Genomic DNA, 26,845 nt, shown 5'->3' with positions numbered 1-26,845 from the left:
ATAGATTAGAAAATGTTGGTGGTATTAAGGGAACAGTCCTCTCCTGGCTCAGGTCTTATCTGACCGATCGTTATCAGTTCGTAGATGTAAATGGTGATTTCTACTTTTGCAGTTCCACAGGGTTCTGTTTTAGGCCCACTGCTCTTTACTTTATATATGCTACCCCTAGGACAAATTATTCGTAAACATGGAATTAGCTTCCACTTTTATGCTGATGATACACAGTTGTATGTTTCAGCGAAGCCAGAGGACAGACAGAAGCTTAGTAAAGTTGAGGATTGTGTAAAGGACATTAGACGTTGGATGTTAACTAACTTCCTTTTACTTAATTCTGATAAAACAGAAATACTTTTATTAGGCCCACGTGTAGCTAGAAGTAATCTTTCTGATCACATGGTTACTCTGGATGGTCTTTCTGTTTCATCATGTACAGCAGTTAAAGACCTTGGAGTGATTATTGACTCCAGCCTATCATTTGATGCTCATGTAGATAATATTATTAGGATAGCTTTCTTTCATCTCAGAAATATTTCTAAGATAAGAAACATATTGTCACTACATGATGCGGAAATACTAGTTCATGCATTCGTCACCTCTAGATTAGATTACTGTAATGCCTTACTGTCTGGATGTTCCAGTAGGAATATAAATAAGCTCCAGTTAGTCCAGAATGCAGCTGCTAGAGTCCTAACTAGAACTAGAAGATACGACCATATCACACCAATATTATCAGTACTGCATTGGCTCCCAGTAAAATCTCGCATTAACTATAAAATACTTTTATTAACCTATAAAGCACTAAACGGTCTTGAGCCACAATATCTAAGCGACCTTTTGGTTTTATATGATCCGCCACGCCTACTTGGATCAAAAGATGCAGGCTATTTGACGGTACCTCGAATAGTGAAGGCTACAGCAGGGGGAAGAGCCTTCGCTTATAGAGCCCCACAGTTATGGAACAGTCTTCCTATTAGTGTTCGGGACTCAGACACAGTTTCAGTGTTTAAGTCTAGGCTTAAAACTTAAAATTTGTTTACTCAAGCCTACCATGACTAGATTCTGTTCTACTACTTCGCAGTCATAGTAATCTTTTTTCTCCCTCTCTCCTTTCGCCGAGCCCCACATGAATTTATGGAGATACTAGAGATCCAGATCCTTTCTGCCTCTGGATGGAGCTCAAATCTTCTCTAATTCAAGACTGCTGAGACTACGGCTGCTCCTAAGGCCATACAGACTTCATATGACTCCATAATGAACTTTTTCACACTATCTGTTGTTACCCAGATGAGGATGGGTTCCCTTCTGAATCGGGTTCCTCTCAAGGTTTCTTCCTCTTAAAACATCTTAGGGAGTTTTTCCTTGCCACCGTCGCCACTCAGCGGCTTGCTCAGTTGGGATAAATTCACACCTTCAATATCTGTATACCATGTTGATATTTCTGTAAAGCTGCTTTGAGACAGTGTCTATTGTAAAAAGCGCTATACAAATAAAATTGAATTGAATTGAATTGAATTGAAGTTATGTGACACATTTGGTTGCTGTTATTGCTGATACAGGTGGCACAACCAGATTTTAAGTTTAAGGGGCAGTTAGTTTTTTTCCATGGGTGATAGGTGTTGGATAACTTTTTATTTATTTTTTGCTTCAATACAAAAAGAAATAAATAAAAACTGTATCATGTGTTTACTCAGGTCGCCTTTGTTTATGTTGTGTTTAATTTTGAGATCTAAAACTATTTAATATGAGATATGCACAAAACAGAAGAAATTGTACACTCACCATCCACTTTATTAGGAACACCTGTACACCTGCACATTCATGCAAGTATCGAATCAGCCAATTAAGTGGCAGCAGCACAATGCATAAAAACAGGCAGATACAGGTCAAGAACTTCAGTTCAAGTTTACATCAAAACATTAGAATTAGGAAAACATGATCTCCGTGACTTTCACTGTGGCATAGCTGTTGGTGACAGAATGGCTGGTATAAGAATTTCTGAAACTGCTGATCTCCTAGGATTTTCATAGCCACTCTTTACATACGTGGTAAGCAGAAAAGCATCTCAGATGGCACAACATGTGGAAGCTTGAGGTGGATGGGTTACAACAGCAGTAGACCACATCAGGTTCCACTCCATTCACCCAGTTAGTTCAGTTCTGTTAGTCAATACACCAAATTGGCAATTTGGAGTCACCAATTCAGCTCGCAACATGGTTTTGGGAGGCAGATCAGGATTGAACTAGGGACCCTGGAGCAGTCCAGTGGCAAAGAAGCAATGATTTATTGGTATTGCAGCTTAATTTGATATCTTGGGAAATTTTGCTAGACAACAGGGACACCATTAAGGTTCAATGGTTAGATAACATACAATGAATGTTATGTAGGGAACGTGAATATAGTAAAACCTGAGGGAGTGAGAGACACAGGACCTCATAAATGCGCTACTCTATTTTAAAATAAACTTTTTGTCATTGCATTTTTCTCTATACTTTTAACTGAGGTCTTTTTGAATAATTCAAAAAGCCACGTATTGAGGTGCCATTGCTATTTTGTAATAAATTGTGGCCATGAATTAATATTCTGAGGCAAGAAGTTGAGATTCTCAGGGGTCATGAGTTTCATGAACCAACTAGAACCAGTTAATCAACTATTATATTTTCAAATCACTGAGAGTAATCAATTGAATTAGACCACTGTACTTGCAGGAACCTAATAATAGAAATTATTCATTATACTGTATTACACTTTACTTTACTGTATTACTCACCTTGACAAGATTATACTGTATTATACTTTACTTCAGTCTTGGAAGGATGCATACATGTGTGTTTAAATGTGTGGGTGAATGGGGCGCAAGTGCAAAAACTTGGGGTGTTTGTTATTATTGGCAATCCAAAAATCATAAACTTATTTCATAACATGGGTCAAAATACAGGCAGGCAAAATGAAACACTAGTATTGTAAGATAGGCAAACAGCTGAGATTTCCAACCATACTGTATATCTGAGTTGGACATAAGAAGACAAACCATTTACAAATCAAACACAAAACAGGTGAATACTATCACTAACAGACCAATGACAGGACAGGGTAGAGACAAGACCAAAACCTAATCAAAGGCACAAGACAATATATAATATAAACAAACACACATTGAAAGTTAAACAAGTGAAAGGAGCACACTGGGAGGGGGTAATTAATAAAAATCAAGACATACTAGAGTCACTGGAGTTGTATCATGGATCTACCATAAGCTAATTCTCAATATGATTTTTTCAGCATTCCCACCAAACAACTGGATTCCATGTGTGATATTCCCACAACATATTCAGTGAGAAGCTTAAGTTACACAATTCGTGGCCATGAATTTAGTATCTCGTGGCCAGAACATAACAATTAGTGAAATGCTGAGGAAATAATAACTTGTGGCCTTGTGACTGTAATATATTAATTCACGGACACATCCTATTAAAGATACCAGACCATAACCATACCACCTCAGTGTCACTAGTGCTGACAGAGAATATGTACTGTAGGAATAAATATTTTTTCACTCGCTCATATAGAAGGCAAAGACAGGCTCTTTAATCCAGTGGTTCTCAAACTTTTTCAGCATGAGGCCCCCCTTGTGTATAGGGTACATCCCTCTGTGGCCCCTAGAGTCGTCAAATTTACACAGTTGAGTTTTTTTTTCACGCTAGGCTCTTCTGTATTAACTTTCTCAGCTAAGAGACTCTATCTAAAAACTTATCCATTTGAAATAATATAAGGTTTTATCAGCATGTGGCTAACAGTACAGTAGTATATCAACGGATGTGTCTGTTTACTGTGCTGTGTATAATTTATTTAATTTATTAATATTTCTCATTTTTATGTACATCATAATTCAAAGTCCCGACCTACATACAGGTCAAATTAATTAAAATAAATAAATAAATGTTCTAGAATATCTATTCAGCATCTGGCAGTCCCCCAGGGGGCCACACCCCCAGTTTGAGAACCACTGCCTTAATCAGACCCTCATTGATCTCAGTGTCCACAATAGTCTGATCTCTTGGCATGAAGGCCAGACCCATCACGTAGAGGCTTACTGAAATTATTACCAGGTTCTGTTTTATTCAGATCAATCTTCTGATTTTTGACTGCCAGATTGCCAGATTAGTACACTGACTAATTTACTTATGCAGTATATTTACTTCATGAGAATTTAAATAATGAAAAATAAGATTATTGTAATTGTATTGTAGCCAATGACACCAGTATGACTTGTTCCTGTGGTATGTGTGGGACTTTTTTGTGTTGAAGGGATGGTGAGCTGCAAATGAAAGGAGACTGTAGCCCACTAATATGAGATGCAGAAAAGAAGTGAGTTTTGTTCATCCAAGAACATAGCCAAGACCTGCTTCCTTTTACAGGAGGAGGCCATTTGCCTGACGTTGCAAATGCCCAACCGCATACTTTTACTGCAGCTTATTGGCAAGCATGCAAGGGTGTTTCAGTTACTCTCCCCAACTGCTACAGGCAAAACTTTTCGGTAGCTTTTATGAAGCTTGTAGTTGGGATGAAATGACCTTTTTAATCTAGTCACTACATCATTCACTAACAGAAAGGTGCCAGAAAGGGTCACAGGGCAACAGGGATTCTAGCTGATACTAAAGGTATGCATCAGGAATGGGATCCTATGGGATGCAACAAAACAGTAGAGCGAGCGGGAGGTTTTTACTTTCATGTGACTGTATGGTGCGGCGCAATACATCTCTAGCATCACACACTTAGCAACTGCCTCGTCAGGGGTGGTTTAAATTAGGCTACTAGTTAGTTCATAGTTTAGCAAACATAACCAGTTAAATTCATTAGGAAATAACGCGGGCAGGTATAAACAAAAATTGATAACTAAGTGAATGGGATAAACAAACAGTCTTGCACACATCGCTGGTTGAGACCAACTATTAACTTGAGTGATGTAGCTGAGGTCGAGGAACTGTCATAGTCAGAATTTACAAATCATGCGAGCAGTGCTGGCATTTGTACCACTTGGTTTTCCCCACAGTATTTTCCAATGGTAGACATAGGAATTTCTAGTGGCAGGGTTCATATTTAATGAAAAAAAAAAATCTGGTTTAGGCCATTCCCATTTCAGGTTTAAATTCAAATACACTTACTGATGCAGATATGGCCATTTGGAAGATAAATTGAGATACTGATAGGGGTAATGTGTTACAACCGTAGTATACAAGTATATGGAACCTTGTGGGGAACCTTGTGGCCAGATAAATCTGTAATATACACTCACAGAGTACTTTATTTGGTACACATGTACACCTACTGATTCATAAAATTATCTAATCACCAATCATGTGGCAGCAGTGCAGTGCATAAAATCATGCAGATACGGGCCAGCAGCTTCACGTAATGTTCACATCAACCATCAGAATGGGGGAAAAATGTGATCTCAGTGATTTTGACCGTGGCATGCTGGTGTCAGACGGGCTGCTTTGAGTATTTCTATAACTGCTGATCTTCTGGGATTTTCACACAACAGACTCAAGAGGTTACTCACCATGGTGCAATAAAGAAAAAATTTTGAATAATGTTGCTGACCATGTGCATCCCTTCATGGCCACAATTTGGACATCTTCTAATGGCTACTTCCAGCATGATAATGCAAAATGTCATAAAGCAAAAGTCCCTCAAACTGGTTTCATGAACATGACAATGAGGTCAGTGTTCTTCAGTGGCTGAAGAACACCTGCGTCCAATAGAACACCTTTGAGATGTGGTAGAACGGGAGATTCGCAGCATGAAAGTGCACCTGAAAAATCTGCAGGAATTGTGTCATATAATCATGTCATGGACCAGAATCTCAAAGGAATGTTGCCATCATCTTGTGGAATCCATGCCACGAAGAATTGAGGCTGTTTTAAGAGCAAAGGGAGGCTCTACCCAGTATTAGTGTAATGTTCTTAATAAAGTGCTCTGTGAGCATATAGCAGATGCTTTGTCGGTTTGAGACTAAATTTAGTTCAGTAAAATTAAATGGGAATGCACAAGTGTGTTATTCATAACTACAGTAAAGCGCTTATTCTATTATTGTCCAGAACCCAGTATATAGAGTCACACATACATGTGTAACTGGAGCTTGAGATCTTAATCATACGAAGACTGGCTGTCTTTGGTTAACATGTGGCCAAATGTCATTTAATTCCAATACATGCTTTACATTCACCACATACCATAGTGTAATTTATTTAGTGCATCCGACTGTACTTTTTAATCCTAGTTTATACCAGAGAACAAAGTGGTACATTATTCTTAAAAGTTATTCTGTCAATTGTGGCATCTTAGAGATTTCTTGTTGCATGGTTCTCCAAAACTTTTCAAATAACTATCATTGTTGCTGCTTCTTTTATGTCACTCACAGCAGGCTCTATTCTTGTAGTAGACAGAGTTGACCCAGAAAGTGCTGGTGTGTGGTGTCAAAATGGACATACTAGTACTGCAGAGTGGTTCCTACACCAATCTTTCCAAAGTAGGTGACTAATCACCTGATGAGTCCTTCAGCCAAACAGAGCAGACTGAGGATCAGACACCTCATCATGCCTCCACACACCTCTGTTCCTCACACTCAATAGTCACCTAAAACAGAAGTACTTATAACCACTTGAAGTGACTTTGTATAACCACAATGACCTTATTCAAACACATCTTATTTGTGTTTGATTTAAAGTGATCTAACAAATCAAATACATTTTAGGTGATAAGCTGATAATCTATTCTATGTTGTTTGGCCACCTTCAAACATCTCCTGGTGCTCCAGCAATTAATGTGAATAGAAATGTACTTTCCTTCGCTAATAGCAATTCAAATGTATTGATGATTCGTGCTTTTTCATAATAAGTACAAATATGATTGTGTTTGGTTATAACAAGCTTGTGTTTTTGGCAGCAGTTGGTTGTAATAATCTGCAAAGCAAAGGACAGTTGTACTTTAATCAGCAATGCAGCTGGCACTTGGGTGTGGAATATCAGTTATACTGCATGTCTGTAACATCTGAATCTACCGAGCCTGACCAAATGCCTGAGAGGAGACACTGCTATAAGCAAGTGTCCAGTCATGGAGAGCCAAATCACTGCACACACTTAAGCTATCGTCTAGGCTAAATTAGCATTGCCTTTATGAACAGAATCAGCATTTCCAGAGCAGATGAAGCACCAAAATATGCAACATTATTACAGTTTTAAAGCACATAGCTATTCCCAAATCTGATTGGTCAGGAGGTGTTGGTTCATTTTCTACTGTATAACAGCAACTCTGACATTAGTCCTGGCTGTAATTCAATTCACAGGTTTACATTAATGCACTGCTTCTAATATGATAGGTAACAACTCATTTACAGTGACTTGTATGACAGACACTCCACATAAACTAAGGCTAACAATAAACAAATTATATACATATTATTTAACAAAGCAAAAACATATAATTGATGATATGGTAAAGCTTTCTGTAAAGAGATGTTTATTCGTCATTTTTGGATGAAGCCTCTTGTTTGAGTAAGTTTTGCATCATGGGAAAGTCTTCAGGACTGAATACTTTGAGCTTTCTAGTTTTTCTGTAACATGACAATTGTTTTTTTTCCTTATTGACTTAAATAGAGAGGAAAAAAAGAGAGCCTGTTGAGGGAATGACTGTTTATAGCTGCTATAACATAAGTGATAATAAGTGATAAGACAAACCAACTTGTTTTGTGGATGTTCCACAGCAGCAAATGTAACAATAAATGGTTACAAATTACAACGCACTATTCATTAATACAGTAAAAATTGTAATCAGCAAATAACTGTGGTTTAAGAGTAATAAAACTCTTTGAGTTGTTCTATAGACTGACACACCACCCCATCCATTATAATTTGCATATAACAGTACATCCCAAAGTAAGAAATGAACAATTCTTTAAAATATGTTGCTTTCAGACTCCCCGAGGGTAAACTGGTAGACTTTCTTTGGGACCAGGGAAAGATTTTTCACCATGTATTTTTGTCCTCCTCAAACACACCCAGTACCAGGAATGTGTTTGTGTGAGGTCTGCTATGCTATATTGTGCCACGGCTACATGCTACAGGCCAAACAAGACATAAATGACCTTTCAGGATGAAGCAAACTGAAAAACTACATTCCGTCTTTTGTTGTTCCAACATGCTTCCCCAGAACGTCAAAACATCCAAGTGATGTCCCTCCCCTGTCTCTTTTTCTCCTTTTTACAGGAGCCTTTGAAGAATTTCAGCGTGTCCTGGCTCTGCCTACAAAGCTAGTTTTTTTTAGACATCATTGTGTATCTTGTCTTTCTGCCTCGAAATGAATTCACAAAGATAGGGTTTAATAAGATCACCCTGAGGTATTTACATTATATAGCATACTTTCTTTGTGTCTCCCAATTCGTGTACAGACAGTTACCGCCTCAGGATTGTCATGATCTAAAATCTCAGAATGATCTAAGATGAGCTGTACTGGGAATGTAATTTAACATGTTAAGATATAAAAGAGAAAAACAGTACTGAAATTAGAACTTCTCAGGGGAATGACCCAAGAGGTGTGAGCTAAATGTAGTAGAGGTTGTTGTGAATCAGTAAGTGAGCAGGCTGATGTGTGGAGTGACAGAGACACAGGTGCTGAAAGCTGTTGCTGTTCCAAGGTCATTTTATGATCACAATAGTCAATCCACACACACACACACACACACACCCTCTGACCACAGTGTCACCTCAGTCACTTGCCTGTCTGATAGACTCCTTCTCGCAGTTCTCCCAACAGAAAAGAAGAGTATTTTGATAGCAATATGAGACTCTTGTCTCTCATTTTGTCTGAATATTCAGACTGCAGCGGTGTGTATACATAGTTTAAACAGCTTTGTGGCTCGACACTAATCAGTAAACTGGTAAAAATACCAGGAGACTGGATTCTTTCCACAGGTGTCTTTCATTCATCATTATTTCTTCTTGCTTCTATTTAGACATTTTATTCTGATGTTGGTTTAAATGAGGTTCATGTGGAATTTTGAAGAATTTGATTGTTTAGTCTAAGACCCCTGAACCAACAGCCTCATTTAAGGCAATCTGCCTCATTTAGGGTGGAGGTAGTTCAGTGGTTAAGATGTTGGACTACTGATCAGAAAGTCGTAAGTTAAAATCCCACCACTGCTAAGCTGTCACTACTGGGCCCTTGAGTAAAGCCCTTAACCCTCAACTGCTCTGTTGTGTAAATGAGATAAATGTAAGTTGCTCTGGATAAGAACATCTGCCAAATTCTGTAAATGTGAATTTAGAGTATACAAGTTACTGTAACACTACAACTCTCATGTTTAGTTGTGGTGCTGAACTTATTAAAACGTACTGACTTCCTTTCAGCTCTGTTAATGGCTTATCTTTTGTCATGCTTTGGATAAAAGTATCTGCGGAGTTGGTGGAAGGAGACGTAGGTTGTATTCTGCCATAAATATGTTACATTCTGTTTGTTAAAAAATAGCACACAGTGTAAATAAGTCAAATTAAAAATCTGAACAATGTGACATAAATTAGAGAAAGCATACATTACATTTTAGTCAAAAAAGTAAAAATGTACTACTGGTCCATTTTTCCAGTTGCCCCTTCTACTGCTAACGTAAACCTGATTCAATTCTTGCAAAAGAAAAAAAAAGAAAAGAAAAGTCACTTCACTTGGTTGGCCACAACATGGGAATATTTTTGTAACAAATGAAGACACAATGAACAAATCTTAGACATTTAACCACAGTTTGGTTTATTCTTTTTCTTAATCATGAAATAATAGAATCATGACTTCATGGTGCTTCAGAGTGTGTTGGATAACTCTATGCTAAGGTAGCAAATCCCACTCTAGCATTTCCTTGGTCAAACACAGAGTAGAACTGCCTGAGGAAGACATCACCCAGGATCCAGTAAGGATAACCATTTCTGTACTCCTCATGTGATGCCCGGATGCCACTCTGACAGTTTGAGTTAGAATCTTCGTCCTGTTTAATTACAAAAAATCAAACATGTGTCAGTCTGAACTTGCCATACATTTTATACATATTATAGATCAATTATGAGGCAGTTCCACTCATACCTGAAGCACATATGCAGTACCCGGCAAATGCAGGTGAGCTCCGTTCATAACAAACGTCAGTGTAGGAAGACTGCTCACTGCATTACAGTCGAACACATACTGGAAGCACAATACATAGTAAACTCCTTTTCAAACTGTTTTGTATTTACTCTTAGCCTTTAAATTGGCTGTTTGTTAAAGGGCTCATAGTTTTTTGCTATTAACTTAAAAAACAGGAAAGGAAAACTTTAAACCTACATAAGTTCAAGGACCATCCTGAAAAACCACATAACCATGGATAGGAACAGACTTATTCATAAATCATTCATATGAGCATTTACACAAGAAATTTGGTAGTCATGAAAATCCTGCAAGTTCAGAAATTCTTTTCCATCTCACTCATACAATTAGTGGCTTAGTGCTTAGTACATTTGCCTCGGACCTCCAGGGTTTGGGGTTCGAATCCCTCCAATGCCCTGTGTGTGCGGAGTTTGCATGTTCACCCCTTGCTTCGGGGGTTTCCTGTGGGTACTCTGGTTACCTCACCCAGTCCAAAGTCATAAGTTGTAGGCTGATTGACATTTCCAGATTGCCCATAGTGTGTGAGTGTGTGTGCGATTGTCCCCTGCGATGGGTTGCCCCGAGTTCCCTGGGATAGGCTCCCCCACAACCCTGTGTAGGCAATTGTGCTGTGTGCCATCATCGATTTCTTCCTTATGAAACATGTTCTCCTGCTTTTCCAACACAGCATCAGAGAGAGCACAGTGGTCTGTGAGAGATATCTGGCAGAGAGTAGCCAAGACACCAAGACTTTCCGCAATCCAGCAGAAACCTTTTGTTCAGTTTGACTTTACTTAATATTGCTTAATGAGGGCCATTGTGATTCATTTTTGTAGCGCAGAGTGCATATTGTAGCGCCGAATGCATTTCAGGAACTGATGTAAAGCACAAGCATTAAGAGAATTCCACTCACGTTTACTGCCTATAGATTTATACTGGTCTATGCTAGCTGACGCATTCCTAGGATAAATGCATGAGATAAATAATGAAACCCTAAAGCCTAAAGTGCATGACTTGATGGAAATGGGCTTACGTTTCCGTTGCTGTCCTGTTGGGCTCCCAGCTTTTTATGGAGAGAGTGTACATACTGTGGTGGGCACAGCAGCAGTGACGTTCCTGTGTCTGTAATAGCAGTACATCCAGAATCACACCATCCTGTCGAGTGGTGATTCACCTCAAAACTAACAAAAGGGAAAGAGGTTCTTAACAAACAGCTACAGTTTCATTTACATTTCTAGGCTATTATTTTCAGAACTCTAAGGTGTCAAAACAGTTTTATGTAGCTCAAAGCACTTTACAAACAAAACAAAAAAAAGCATAATGGAGGAAGCAGAAAATATAGACAATAAAATTTTTTATACAAATCCACTCCCACTGTAAAAAAAAAACAAAAAAACAACAACAACAAAAAAAACACCCAGGTAACTTTTGTCTTATTGAAAATATTATTCCATTGCACATTATCCAAAGGCACATATTCATTTCCCAGAAGATGCTAGACACGTACCCTTCAAAGACCAGTTGCCAGTGGCTGTTATGTTGGACAGGAACCCAGTTGATCTGACCTTCGTAATGAGAGGGATCAACTCCACCAAACACAACCTCACTTCCACTCTCAGAGTCCCTGTTTATCAATTTCATTAGCTGTATTAATTGCACATCCATCTTGGCATATATCTTTTATATCAGTAATAAAGATTTTCTTTTTGTCAGAAATGTGTTTAACCCATCTATTTGATCCAGTTTACTTTATACTGTGGAGTTCTTCAAGAGTTCATTTATAGTTCAACACGGGTATTAAAATGTTCCAGCTAGTGCTTATTCTAGTTTAATTTCAGATACTAATATAATTTGATCAAGTAAAAATGCTGAATATTTATTGACTGACTGGAATCAGGAATGGAGCAAGAATGTATAATGATAGAAGCATTAAGAAAAAGATAAACATTTTCATGAGTATCACAAGTTTTTTGTTGGTTTAGAGTTTTCTGCCACACAATCCTTTTTTTTTTTACCTGCTTAAGTAAAAAGCAAAGATAGGTTCCTCAATAACACCTTCTTGGATCATATTGTCCACAATGGTCTGGTACTTAGGAGGCTTGAAGGCCAGACCCATGAGTCCATCGTGAAGAGGCCTTGCAAAATGATCACCAGGCTCTGAAGTGCTTAAACCGATCTGCTGATTTGTGACAGTCAGCTGACCAATCTATAGGACGTGAATGTTAGAGCATACTGAATAAGAGGTGGGAAGTTTGAATTAAAGAAACAATTGCTGTAACATGTATTTCTTTTCATCTAATATTGTTGACTTTTTTTTAAAAAAAAAAAAAACTGATTTCAAAAGAAAAATCTCTACTTACTACATTTTCAATCACAACATCATAACACTGCTCTATAATCATATATTTGTAGTCATAACAGGACTATTTTAGCATTAAGGAGTTGATCTAAATCTAAAATGACCTAATACATCACTATAATCTATCTGTCTCTACAGACACTTTGTACTTATCAAGTCAGTTTGCAATTTCACAGCTAGCTATTAGCATATAGCAAGTTTCTATTGTCAGAGATAGCTAGCATTTGAGAGATTATGAATGAAGCTAGCTAGTCTTAGCTAATGTTTTTCATGTTAGTTCCTTGGTGAAAGGGACACTAAATTATGGTCAGTAACTGAAATCAGTATGTGACTTGAGTTAAATATCTTCTTCTTTTGTGATTCTTTCTCGAACTTTAATTTTCAAATTTTAATAAAATTTAAAAGTGTGGCAGCAAGGACATGTCCAAGTGACTGCTGTGAATGTGAAGAGGAGTCGCAGAGAAGGAGCAGGTAATAATCCAGTGGTTATACGTGTATGTGATTAATAATAAAGTATCTTTGTAGACTGTGTCTCTTGCAGTTAGCGTTGACCCTGTGATAGAGAGAGCCAACATAGGCTGAGCTGAGCTTGACTGTGACAAGACTGGCAAAAATGGAAACCTTGTTTTTTCCTTTTTAGTAAACTTAATTTAGTTTGCTAAACTAAGTGCTAAATGTTTCAGTAAAAATTATCAATTAAAAAGACACTCTCCAAAGCATGCCTCAAGTGTGCTCATTCTCCTCCCTGCCCTCTAGGGATTTACAAAGTGTTTATACTTTTCTACTTTTAACTTGAATGAAGAGTAATTGCAAAAGTATTTGTGTACTTTTACCACCTCAGATAACTGACTGTTCTGCTAGTCAGCATCAGTCCTGTGTGACCACAGCCTTGCATAAATAGCAGAAAATTAGACTATTGCAACACAGAGAACACTAAACCTGGAGAGATGGAATCAGTTCACTGTTCGACTGTTAGGAGACATACTGTGACTGTGTCACTGCCAAGGAACCCCTGGACACTGCCTGTTCCATACTTGATTGAAAATGGCTGTTGATTGCTGGTGAACGTGGATGAGTGTCTTGGGTTGAAGAGAGGATGACTGTCTGTAAAACAAATGGAGAACTTACAGATGGATCAAAGCACTGCAGATATAAACTAAATTATAATGGATTGTACAAGAATATTGGAATACTTTTTTTTTTTAAACAGAAGAATTTTTTTAAAGACCAGGCCATATTTAACTGTACTGGAGATCAAGGCTGGCTTCTGTTATTAACCTTAGTTATACCACAGTGCTGCTGAATTCTCAATTCTGATTGGTCAGAAGGTGTTGATCAATTTTCTGTAACAGCAGCTCTGACAGTAAGTTTGGCTTGTTCTAATATGCTATGGTTTGATAGCAACAACTCACACAGTGATTTACTGTTTATGGCAGATATTCCACAGAAACTGAAAGTGTGTAATTGTTGAAATGTAGAAGATTTTTGTAAGGAGATGTTGATTTAACATTTTTGGAAGGAGTTGCTAGTGTCAGCGCTTTGTAAGTGTCACATGTACGGCTGTTTTCAGCCAAGGGAAAGTCGTCCCATTGTAGTTTCTTGGTAACATGAAAAGCTGAGTTTTTTTTTTGTCTTATTAACTTCAAGAGGAAAAAAATAAACGTGTAGGGACAAAATGTGTGTCTGTAGCTGCTATAACATAAATGATAACAGGAACTAACTTTTTTTTTTAATTAAACATAAAATATAACAATAAACTGTTTAAATGTAATTATAATAATAAATGCTGTCAATTTGCTTTTGTGTAAGATTAATAAAACACTTTAAGATGAGCTGTTATGTCAGTATACCACCTCTGGCAAAGTGCATATATTGATTGTTACATTATGAAAATGCAAGTGTATTGAGGTTCTTCAGTGTGTATAGTACTCACTACAGGCATCACTGTTGCAGTAGACAGAGTTGACCCAAAGAGTGCTGGAGCCGGTGTCAAAGTGGAGATAGAAGTACTGTGGAGGAGTTCCAATACCAACCTTTCCAAAATAAGCCATCTGGAGATTACAGAGATAATGATTGTTAAACACCTGTGCAAGTTATTAATACCTGTTTTAGCCTTACATAACATATACAGGCAACTATTATAAACATCATTAGTAAAAAGTAAGAGTAATGAGTAAGGTATCCCTGTCATAATCATTACATAATCCTGATTAATTACACAGATTGTTATTGAGGAGATTGTGATTAACCATTCCAGATTTAGGTTTCCTCATAAATATATACAGTTGATCAATCAGAATGCTTCGGCAAATATTACAATTTATTTTAAATTCATGCATTGGTGTAGTTAAGTTGCTGTACCATCATTTATTTAATCATTATTCTTGCCTCAATCAATGCAAATTTTGTAATTGAGTTATGTAACGGAACCCAGTACTATTTAGTTTACATAGTTTCTACTGTAGTGCATTACTTTTCAGTAACCCCTTTGTGTATTGTAGTTCAGTAATTCCAATAAGGATTTATGCAGTATCCTGGATTTTAATGTATTCCATTTGCAATTTTACAATATAAAAGGCACTTTCAATTACTTATATATTATTAAATAGTTTATGTGCATTATATATCACATTAGTATTATTCCTTTAAGAGCAGCAGTATCAAGAGAAAAAGAAAAATAGCCAAAATGTCACAATAGTAATAGGCTGTAGAATGAAGATATATTTACTGTATAATTGTCATATTACTATAAAAGGTAGATTTACATCATTTTGGTTGATCAGGCTCTCAAAGTAACCTTGCTGAGAGCTGTACTGTGCGTACTTCAGCATTTCCTTGAGGAGACCCCTTTCCTTCATTATGGTCTTCTTTTTAACAAGAGGAACTCTGGAGACAACATGTTTAGAATAAAGTCATGAATCTGGTCTTATAAAAGTCTACACTCTCATTACAATTTCTCAAAAGTAGGTTGATTCTGGTCCCCAGTAATCCCTTTAGCCCTCTTTCTCTTACCTGACGAGTCCCTCAGTAAGAGCCAGACAGAGTAGACCGAGTAACAGACACTTCATCATGCCGCCACAGATTTTCCTCATACACACATAACAGCCACCTGAATCGAGCATATATAAAACCTGACCTTTATCAGTTAATTGTTTTTATCTGAGATTATGTAAACTGATATTATATAATTGTATGCAGATATATTATGGAAGCTGATAATGTATGTTAAAGCCAGTCTGAAATGTTTTAAAAATGCAACAGTCAGTGGGAATTATTATCTTAAAGATTACCTTTGCCAATGAATGTCATTTACAGGTCAGACTTACCTATGTTCTTGGTGTTTTAGCGAAACAAATACATAGAGGTGGGTTTAATTTCCTAGGGCCACATTCAGAGTTGAGTGATGCCTGCATAGTGAGGATTTAATACTCACATTGCACACAACAGTATTCAGACCTCAAACATGCTTTAACTCCAGACTTAAGCACAATTCCGAAGTTGCATGAGAATTACACATGCAGTGAAACAAAGCATGGCTCAATTATATGCAATTCTAACTTGAACTTAAGTGTAGTTTCTTGCAAGCTATTGGATTGAGAGTCTAGTGCCACTGTCATTTCACTATTTTAGGTCACCACAATATTATGCTGAAATGTATGTTTTGGGATGCAAATGCAAAAAAAATACAATAAAAAAAAAAATGGAATTCCAATCAAAGCCAATATTAAATACAAAAATAGAACATTATTAATTCATAGTAATTAATAGTATCAAATTGACTTTAAGTGAGCTGTAAGCATAGCAGATGGGCGCTTGGTCAGTTTCTCTTTGGGCACTTTTCTTTACAAGAGAGCACATAAAAAACAATGGAATTGTTGTAATAATTCTATAACTCAAAATGGTGAAAAAAAGCATAAAGACTCCATGACCTTGACTTCATTATCTTGTGGCTTCATTATGTTGTGTGTACGAGTATCTGTTTTTGCAATACATAAAAAATGCAAAATAATAGGACATGCTGGAACAAATGTTAATTTTAAGATTGTTGTAATTACACACAGGTAATTTACATACTCTCAACTGGGAGCCCATAAAATTATTTTAAGCATGTGGTTAGCCTATCTCAGAGTATGCATAACTTCCATCCATCCATTTTCTGTACTGTTATCCTACACCAGGTCACAGGGAGCCTGGAGCCTATACCAGGGGACTCGGGGCACAAGGTGGGGGACACCCTGGATGGAGTGCCAACCCATCGCAGGGCACAATCGCACACACGCTCACACACGCCTTCATACACTACGGGCAATTTGGAAATGCCATTCAGTCGACAGTGCATGTCTTTGGACTGGGGGAGGAAACTGGAGTACCTGGAGGAAACCCCTGAAGCATGGGGAGAACATGTGAACTCTGTGCATACAGGGTGGCGGTGGGAATCGAACCCCAACACCAACCCTGAAGGTGTGAGGCGAATGTACTAACACTATACTAGCCCCTATATTTGAATAAAGCCCCTATGTTTGTAATTTAAAGACACGATAAAGTGCAGAACTTTTAATCATAGTAACTACACATTAAAATAACTAAAAATAAGCAAAAATGAAATTAAATGTGTGGATACTGTAACAAGACAATAATCCAAAGCATAAAGCAACATCTGCAGAAAAGCAGCAGAAACTGAAACAACAGAAAAAAAAACAGCTTTAAAGAATAAGTCGAAGAAGGCATTGCATGACATCTGGCATAGTTTGCAAGAATTTACAAGGACTGGCAAGCAATCTGGCATGGAGTTAGAACAGACATGTCATGTAATTTCGACCGAGAGGATCCAAAAGCTGTTCTGATGATACAGTATGAAGCAGATTGGAGACACAATTATAACGTGAAGGCTGAGTCGACAGGTTATTAGGGAATAATTATATTACATTGGGAAAGAGAGACATACATTTCTTTGTATTCATATGGTCCTGAGGGTATACAATGCTTTGCACTAAGTTCTATCTGATAACCTGAGATATTGTGGATTGGCTACATAACTACAATATTATGGGTGAACTTCAGAAGACTTTAGAAGACTTTCTTGAATTTTATCCCTTTTGTTTTTCCAACATGGTAACACAAAACATCAAAAGGTTATACCTAACCCACTCTATAAAAGCAACTTCAAGAGATTTCAGGTCTGGTCTTATTTTTCTGGTTTTATTTTAAAATCTGCATTTTGTGACTTAATACCTGTGGCAAATTATAACTTAGAACCTTCATTTGAAAATTGCAAACATCTGTGCCGTCATTCTTCTGAGAAATGAAATTCTAAATAAATTCCAATAGCTACAACAGAAAATAAACTTTACTTCTTTGAATAACGTCGATTGTCAAGTCATATCAATCATGACAAGAATGCTAAAACCTCTCCTGAGATTAGCCATATAATGATGCTGGAACTGAAAGCTAGGCTGTGCATAAAATTCAAATTCTATAATGCAAAAGTGTAAATGTGTAAAATAACCCTAGCAGATTACTTCTTTTTAGTTGAAGTTTGATATTCCTTTCACACTTTGACATTTTCTACTACATATGGGCCTAAAACAAAAATATTTGTCTTTGGTATGCATCTCAGCCAGAAGAAAAGTGTGTATGTGCGTATGTGTTTGTGAGTGTTTGTGTGTGTGTGTGTGTGTGTGTGTGTGTGTGTGTGTGTATGTATGTGTGTGTGTGCTAATGTTAATGAATCAGTAGCTGTGAAATCTGATGTTGGGAGTGTCTGAATGACAGTTGGTGAAAGCAGCTGGTTAGATGCTTTTCTGATCACAGTTAAGTCACTGACTCCACACACACACACACACACACACACACACACACACACACACACACACACACACTGACTATTTTGATAGAGCCATTCACGTGTCTGCACAAACACGACTTTCTGAGACAGAAGTGTCCGATTTTTTGACTTTTGACATTCACTCTTGTCTCTAACTTTGGCTGAGGACTCATGAATATGCAGACAGCAGTGGTGTGTATACATAGCTTAAAGAGATTGGGTGATGAATACCAATCAGTAAACTGTGAGAAAGAAGACTAAAGGCTGAATTCCTAATTCCAGTCTTTCACTTTTTTGTGCTATTAACCCCTTAAACTCCCAGGACCAAATGACATATCCAGATTTAGTTTCCCCCACTTTCCTAATTACAGTTACCATATAATTTGCTTTAAGATGAAGAATTTACTAGTAGGATGATGTCACACTGATTTTGTGACTAACTTTCCCAAAGAAAGCTCATGCAAGCATTGCTATTTTATTTGTAGGTTGATAATACATGTATTTTCCCTCACATCTGTATATATCTTAACTTAAAATTGTATATTGCTGAGAGTATAGCTTTACTTGGATGCATGCACAGTATTAGTGGATGTGTAGCGCTGTATAAACAGCTAGAAGACTATAGGCCAAGGGTCTCTGGCCACAAGGTGGAGGTATTGTTGTAATAAAAGCAAATCAATGGCTGATACAGTCACCAAGTCATTGGCTATATCAGGTTGATGTGATGTTAGTTAATGTAGTGGAAATCTTCTTATTTCATTTATTCATAGTGCAAATGTTGTGTCTCACCTCTTGACTTCAAGATTTTTAGATTAGCAAAGATCTTATCTTTCAGATAAGCAACACTTTCATTTTGCTATTTGAAAGCACCCTCATTACTCTCACATGGTGAACCGGGTTCCAGAAATTCCAAGAGAAATGAATCCTATTGATAAAGCATGTTCCTAAAGAAAAAAGTCCCAGACTAGAACCATTGCGTGTATTTGCTTTAAATTGCTTTCAACTCTCAGGACATGCTGGTGGGTACTGACTTTCTACATACCTTTCCTATTCATTTAGTTACTGAACAGGGCTGGTCTGAACACTCTGGAAAAAGTATTGATTTTTCAATCCTGAATACTAAATACACCTTCCTAGTAGGGATGTCACGAGAACCGATACTTCGGTACCAAGTCGGTACCAACATTCTTAAAATGTGACGGTACTTATTTTTCTGCACTTGCATTGGAACTGAGTCTAATGTAGGTACCGGGGTTGCAATTCTTCCGGACCTGATGGGGGCAGCAAATATGCGCAAGTGTTTTAGTCGGTTCACAAGTGGTGAAGAAGAAGAAGAACACCTACAAGCACACAGGAAAAACTACAGAAGATTAGCTTAGCTTAACATGTTTAGCGCCGCCCCGACTCTTTGAGAGGAAAAGAGAGGAAAGCTAGTATCGGTTTCCAGTGTGCAACTCATGCTGTTGTTCATTTCAATCAAAGCAAGGAAACACCTGGAATTTGGCGAAGCACCTGAAAGACGGTCCTCTATTATGTTTGTTTGAGGCAGCTGGCATTGTTGCCGTGAAACCAGCTAACGTTATGCTCCATGTAATGTTAGTGATAGCCTGTTAGTTTTTTAACGACGCTAATACATTGCATTTTTATAAACTACCTCCGAATGGGCCACGATGCATCGCCATTCAGCCCGTGTCCTGTCAGCCAAATGTAGCCTAATGTCACTAATAATTATTCAAATGTTCATGCTTTTAATAAATCTTTTTGGTCTGCCACCATATCAGTGAATTTAAACTAATGCTTGCATTCAGAGTATAAGGTATGTGTGTGTGAGTGAGTGTGTGTGTGTGTGTGTGTGTGTGTGTGTGGATTGACTATTGTGTGTGGATTGACGTGCGTGTTTAGGAGTGCACCTCCACTCATTGTCAGACAGTGTTTCATAAATAAAATACCCCCCCCCCCCCCGGCTCTCTCTCTCTGCCAGTATCAGCCAGAGGAGGATGTCCTCCAGGAGAGTTTTTAATTTAATTTAAAAAAAAAAAAATTTATACCACACCGTGGTATCGACTTTGGTATCGAGTATCGTGTACTTTTGGTGGTATTGGTACCGACTACTAGATTTTTGGTATCGTGACATCCCTACTTGATAGTATGTATGCAATAATGTATTCAATTGTAGTACACAAAAAAACTACTTATCACAATATATTTTGAATATATCCTGAAAAATCATGTGGGAAACAACTTGTCCCTCATCATTCTACAGTTTTACCAAAGACACTGTTCCTCTGTGTCACGTTTGGAGGTTGAGATGGATGCAAGTGCAGAGTTATAAAGTTTAATAAATAACCAAACAAAACACAAAGACACTATGACTATAAGGCAAAACACTGTGGCAAAGATTAAACATAAACTAAAGATCAAAACATGGCAAAAAAGGCAAAGAAAGACAAACGTAAGACAAGGAATGCAGTGCAAACAGTGGCTATATGCATGAGTGCTCGTTAACAGAAATGTGATTCAGGTGCAGGTGGTCATATGACTATGATGCAGTGGCTGCTGGGAACTGTATTTCAGAATTCCTTCTCTAATACATGACACTCTATGTTTTCTTTAGGTCATGTAGATAGGAAGGTAATTACTTTTTACATAGAATAATCAGGGATCAAGGTGATTGGACTAGAAATGTACTCATGGTGCTTATACAAAATGTCTTTTTTTACTGCAAAATTAATACTTCAGGCTGCTCTATTCTGATTCAAATCAACTAATAATTATGGAAGGTTAAGAATAATGGTGCATTATGTTCTTAATACTAAGGGTATGAAATCCATACATGAAACAATGAGTATTCAGTACATACTCAGGCAAGTGTGAAATCCATTCTTCTGAGTGAAGATCAATCCATCCGTCCATCCATCCATCCATCCATTTTCTGTACTGCTTATCCCACACAGGGTTGTGGGGGATTCTGGAGCCTCTCAGGGACTTGGGGTACAAGGACCCTGGACAGGATGCCTACCCATCACAGGGAACAATCGCGCACACACACACACACACACACACACACACATACACACACACGGTATGTATTAAAGCAGAATTTCCACAAGTCAAATATGCCATCTCCACTTACTGCTGGTGTCTAGTGTGCAACACAAAAAAGACAGTTTAGGTATTACTGTGTTTTTAAGAGTTTTTTTTTTTTTTTTTTTTTACACATTTGTAAATCCCCAGAGCCAGCCTCTGCCTCCCGAGTGTGGTCCGTCGAGGCCCCTGACCTTCACTGCCACCCGTGTAGCAGCGCACCCGACCCCCATGGTTCACCCCACAAGTGGTGGACCCATAGGATGGAGAGGGGGGTACCACGTTGCTTTTTCGGGCTTTGCCCGGCTGGGCTCCGTGGCAAACCCAGCCACCAGGTGCTCGCAGTCGGGCCCTCCCTCTGGGCCTAGCTCCAGATGGGGCCCCGAGCTTCCTCCAGGAAGGGTAAATCCTCCTCTCTGGAAAATGTCACCTCTCTGTAGAGGAAGGAACTGGAACTTGTGCGGGGGGTGGAGCACTACCAGTTAGATCTGGTGGGGCTTACCTCTACGCACAGTGTCGGTTCTGGAACCATACTCCTGGATAGGGAATGGACTCTATTCTACTCTGGGGTTGACCAGGGTGTGAGGCGCCGGGCGGGTGTGGGGATACTCACAAGTCCCCGGTTGAGCACCATTAAGTTGGAGTTTACCCCGGTGGACGAGAGTGTCGCCTCCTTACGCCTACGGGTTGTGGGAGGGAAAACTTTGACTGTTGTCTGTGCATATACACCGAACACCAGTTCAGAGTATTTGGCCTTCTTGGAGACCCTTAACGGAGTCCTGTATGAGGCACCAGTATGGGAGTCCATGCTGGGAGACTTCAACACGCACGTAGGCAATGATGGAGATAACTGGATAGGCGTGATTGGGAGGAACGGCCTCCCTGATCTAAACTCGAGCGGGCATTTGTTGTTGGACTTCTGTGCTAGTCAGGGACTGTCTATAACGAATACCATGTTCGAACATAAGGAGGCTCATAAGTGTACGTGGTACCAGAGCACCCTAGGCCAAAGGTTGATGATCGATTTTGTAATCATATCATCTGATCTGAGGCCGCATGTTCTGGACACTCAGGTGAAGAGAGGGGTAGAGCTGTCAACTGATCACTATCTGGTGGTGAGTTGGGTCAAGGGGTGTCGGAAGACTCTGGACTGACCTGGAAAGCCCAAACGGGTAGTGCGGGTGAACTGGGAACGTCTGGAGGAGGCCTCTGTCTGTGAGATCTTCAACTCACACCTTCGGCGGAGTTTTTCTGGCATCCCTGTGGAGGTTGGGGGCATTGAGCCTAAGTGGGCAATGTTCAAAGCCTCCATTGCTGAAGCTGTGGCGGAGAGCTGTGGTCTCAAGGTCTTAGGTGCCTCAAGAGGCGGTAACCCTCGAGCATCGTGGTGGACACTGGTGGTCAGGGAAGCCGTGTGACTGAAGAAGGAGGCCTTCCAGGATGTGTTATCCCGCAGGACTCCGGAGGCAGTTGCAAGGTACCGACAGGCCAGAAGGGCTGCAGCCTCTGCCGTGAAAGAGGCAAAGCAGCGGGTGTGGGAGAAGTTCGGAGAGGACATGGAGAAGGACTATCGGTCGGCACCAAGGTGTTTCTGGAAAACCATCCGCAACCTCAGGAAGGGGTTAATGGGGAACCATCCAAGCTGGGTACAGTAAGGATGGGACGCTGTTGACCTCAACTGAGGAGGTAATTACGCACTGGAAGGAACACTTTGAGGAACTCCTGAATCCAACTAACACGCCCTCTATGGTAGAGTCAGAGGTGGAGGCTGATGGGGGATCATCGTCAATTTCCCTGGTGGAGGTCACTGAGGTAGTCAAACAACTACACATTGTCAAAGCCCCGGGGATTGATGAGATCCGTCCAGAAATGCTGAAAACTCTGGATGTGGAGAGGATGTCTTGGATGACATGCCTCTTTAACATTGCTTGAAAGTTGGGGACAGTGCCCAAGGAGTGGCAGACCGGGGTGGTGGTTCCCCTGTTCAAAAAGGGGGACCAGAGAGTGTGTGCCAATTATAGGGGTATCACACTTCTCAGCCTCCCTGGAAAAGTCTACTCCAAGGTGCTGGAACGGAGGGTTTGGCCAATAGTCGAACCTCAGATTGAAGAGGAACAATGCGGATTCCGTCCTGGTCATGGAACAATGGACCAGCTCTTTACTCTCGTAAGAGGGGGCGTGGGAGTATGCCCATCCAGTCTGCATGTGTTTTGTGGATCTGGAGAAGGCATATGACCTGGTCCCCAGGGGTTTAATGTGGGAGGTGCTGAGGAGTATGGGGTGAGGAGTTCCCTTCTTAGGGCTATCCAATCGCTGTACGCCCAAAGCGAGAGCTGTGTCCGGATTCTCGGCAAAAAGTCGGACTCGTTCCAGGTGGGGGTTGGTCTCCGCCAGGGCTGCGCTTTGTCACCAATCCTGTTTGTGATATTTATGGACAGGATATCGAGGCGTAGTCATGGTGGGGAGGGGTTGCAGTTTGATGGCCTGATGATCTCATCGCTGCTTTTTGCAGATGATGTGGTCCTGATGGCATCATCTTTCCCTGACCTTCAGCACTCACTGGATCGGTTTGCAGTTCAGTGTGAAGCGGCTGGGATGAGGATTAGCACCTCTAAATCTGAGGCCATGGTTCTCAGCAGGAAACCGATGGAGTGTCTATTCTGGTAGGGAATGAGTACTTAACCCAAGTGAAGGAGTTCAAGTACCTCGGGGTCTTGTTCATGAGTGAGGGGATATTGGAGCAGGAGATTGGCCAGAGAATCGGAGCAGCGGGAGCTGTATTGCAATTGCTTTCCACACCGTTGTAACGAAAAGAGACGGAAGGCAAAGCTCTCAATCTACCGGGCAATTTTTGTTCCTACCCTCACCTATGGTCATGAAGACTGGGTAGTGACCGAAAGAACTAGATCACGGGTACAAGCGGCCCAAATGGGTTTTCTCAGGAGGGTGGCTGGATTCTCCCTTAGAGATAGGGTGAGAAGCTCGGCTATCCGAGAGGAACTCAGAGTAGAGCCACTGCTCCTTTGCGTTGAAAGGAGCCAGTTGAGGTGGTTCGGGCACTTGGTAAGGATGCCCCCTGGGCGCCTCCCTAGGGAGGTGTTCCAGGCACGTCCAGCTGGGAGGATACCTCGAGGAAGATCCAGGACTAGGTGGAGAGATTATATCTCCACACTGGCCTGGGAACGCTTCGGGATCCCCCAGTCAGAGCTGGTTAATGTGGCTCGGGAAAGTGAAGTTTGGGGTTCCCTGCTGGAGCTGCTGCCCCCACGACCCGATAACGGATAAGCGGTTGAGGATGGATGGATGGATACATTTGTGAAATGCCTAAATAATCCCTTTACCTCTTGCCTTCAAATCATAACATGGACCAAATACAGATACATCAGTTTTTACTTGTCACATACCTAACACTATTTACTTGTATTCACAAATTATTACTGAAAAACTTTATGGTGAATAACTGAATAATAAGTTCAAAGTTTAAGAGGTTAAATGACAGTTTACGAACAACTTCACAGTAAAATATAATCTTTCTTATTATAAAGGATCATGTCTTTGGTTTTCGTGACACAGCCTGGTACTATGGTCTGTCCTCTGCTGTTCTCCTGCTGTGGGATGTTAATTGTGTGTGCAGGTCTCTGCAGGAGGGGAAGAAATATCTAATCCTCTGAAGAGTTCACACGCTTTGGGCTTTGTTCCCCCTTCTAAGGCCCGTCTTGTGCCCACCTCAGAGCTAACGAGACACGGCAGCTTCTCATAGGCCCACTCTGAACAAAGAGGCCCATGCTTGAATTGCAAATAAACATTTATAAACAGAATTTGATCAACTTATTTATTTATTTATTTCCTGCTATGGTGAAATGTGTTTGAGTCCTGACCAAGAATTCATTCAACAGCTTTATTCTCACAGTTCCTGCAATTAGACATGCTGTATATGTTGTTCAGTATGTTTTCTGTAAGGAATTATACTGTGATTAGATAGTGGTTTTGAGCAGACCTCCTATGCTATCCAGTGGGAGCTTGGTGAAATATGTTTTGGGCGTGTGTTTAAGTGTTTGCTTAAAGGGTTGCAGTTGTTTAGTTTTCTGTTTTCTCTGTAGCAGGCAGGTCACCTAGACACTCACTTACTTTCCCAGGAGGCGAGGTCACATCTCCTGCAGTATACACAAAAGATGATATTTACTGCCACACAAAGTACACAGCTGTCCGTCTGTAATCACTCTCATTAGTTTTTCCATTGGCATTCACCTAAAATGCCCTTGCAGTTATCAGATAATGGGTTTTACAAACATCAGAAATACATATCATTAAAGCTGCCACCTCTGAGTTGGCCATTCATGGTGACCTCTTGGAAGTGACAGCTTCCTTCGGGAGGTGTGGTGTGGTGTTCTGTAAATGCTATTTCCTGTTATAGACAGAGGGGTGGAGCGGAGTAGATTTTATTAAGGTTAGTCCCAGAATGCTGTTTTGTTCCTAAGGTGTTACCTGCAGCTGATACTATGCCTTATTTGCTGTGTGTGTGTGTGTATTTTAATGTGTGTGATATAAGTGTATGCTCTATGTTTTCAACATACTGGCTTTCTCCTCCCTCTTTGTGGCTAAGCACCACGGTGGAACTGTCGCGACACACAGGGCTTTGGAGTCAGGAAGTAAATGCAGGCGCAAAGTCTTTATTAACAGATAAACAAACACTAAACAAGGAAACGTGGTCTAGGCAAATCTGGCTTTAAACAGGAACATGAGAGCAAAGATGGAATTACGACCGCTAGCATGCTAAACGCTACTACGTCAAACATATACGAAAACTCATGAGACATTACGATAATACTGCACAACGTGCGCAGCAACACAAGGGGTTTAAATGACAAACACAATCAAACTAAACTATGGACACCTGGGGCAAATTAAAGACATCCTCAAATATAAACCAATACTCAAACAGGAAGAGAACAAACCAAAACAAAAGTCATGTGTCCACTTCACCCAGTTCAGTCACTTGTGTGCGTGCACTCAGAAGCCACGCCGCAGTGCCATCTGCCGGCGATGGTGTAACAGAACCCCCCTCCAGCGGCGGTCCTGGGCCCCTGTGTGAGATGTCTCTTGTTGTATCTGAAAACGAGGCAGCCTTCGCCAGGCAGCAGACAGACGGGGAACCACCCCCGGTGGGATTGAAAGTTGGGGAGCCGTCCTCAGTGGGACTGGAACACTGGCAGACACTCCCAGAAGCACTGCAACATTGGACGACGCCCCCAGCAGCACTGGAACGCTGGAAGACGCCCCCAGCAGCATTGGAACGCTGGACGACGCCCCCAGAAGCAATGGAACGCTGGACGACACCCCCAGCAGGGCTGGACAGCGGGACAGCTTCCTCGGCTGGGCAGGGCAGCAGGACAGCCTCCTTGGCTGGGCTGGACAGC

At 40.1% G+C, this 26,845-nt stretch overlaps 2 protein-coding genes across 8 annotated transcripts in view; one reads left to right on the top strand and one right to left on the bottom strand.

The window, feature by feature from the left end:
- tns1b (tensin 1b) overlaps positions 1–26,845 on the top strand; it is a 265,947-nt gene that overhangs the window by 18,375 nt on the left and 220,727 nt on the right. The window lies entirely within an intron of this gene.
- LOC128609060 (gastricsin-like) lies at positions 4,962–16,461 on the bottom strand. The gene is made up of 9 exons (XM_053627393.1): positions 15,533–16,461; positions 15,286–15,406; positions 14,454–14,571; positions 13,506–13,624; positions 12,177–12,367; positions 11,669–11,785; positions 11,195–11,342; positions 10,123–10,221; positions 4,962–10,027 (listed from the first exon to the last, which is right to left on the bottom strand). The coding sequence occupies exons 1-9, from the start codon at positions 15,640–15,642 to the stop codon at positions 9,866–9,868; spliced, it is 1,185 nt and encodes a 394-aa protein (XP_053483368.1). The 5' UTR covers positions 15,643–16,461; the 3' UTR covers positions 4,962–9,865.

This window comes from Ictalurus furcatus, chromosome 6 (assembly GCF_023375685.1).
Source record: "Ictalurus furcatus strain D&B chromosome 6, Billie_1.0, whole genome shotgun sequence".
In the NCBI taxonomy this organism is placed as follows: Eukaryota; Metazoa; Chordata; class Actinopteri; order Siluriformes; family Ictaluridae; genus Ictalurus; species Ictalurus furcatus.
The sequence above is the reverse complement of the archived record's forward strand: the minus strand, read 5'-3'. Positions and strand labels throughout refer to the sequence as shown.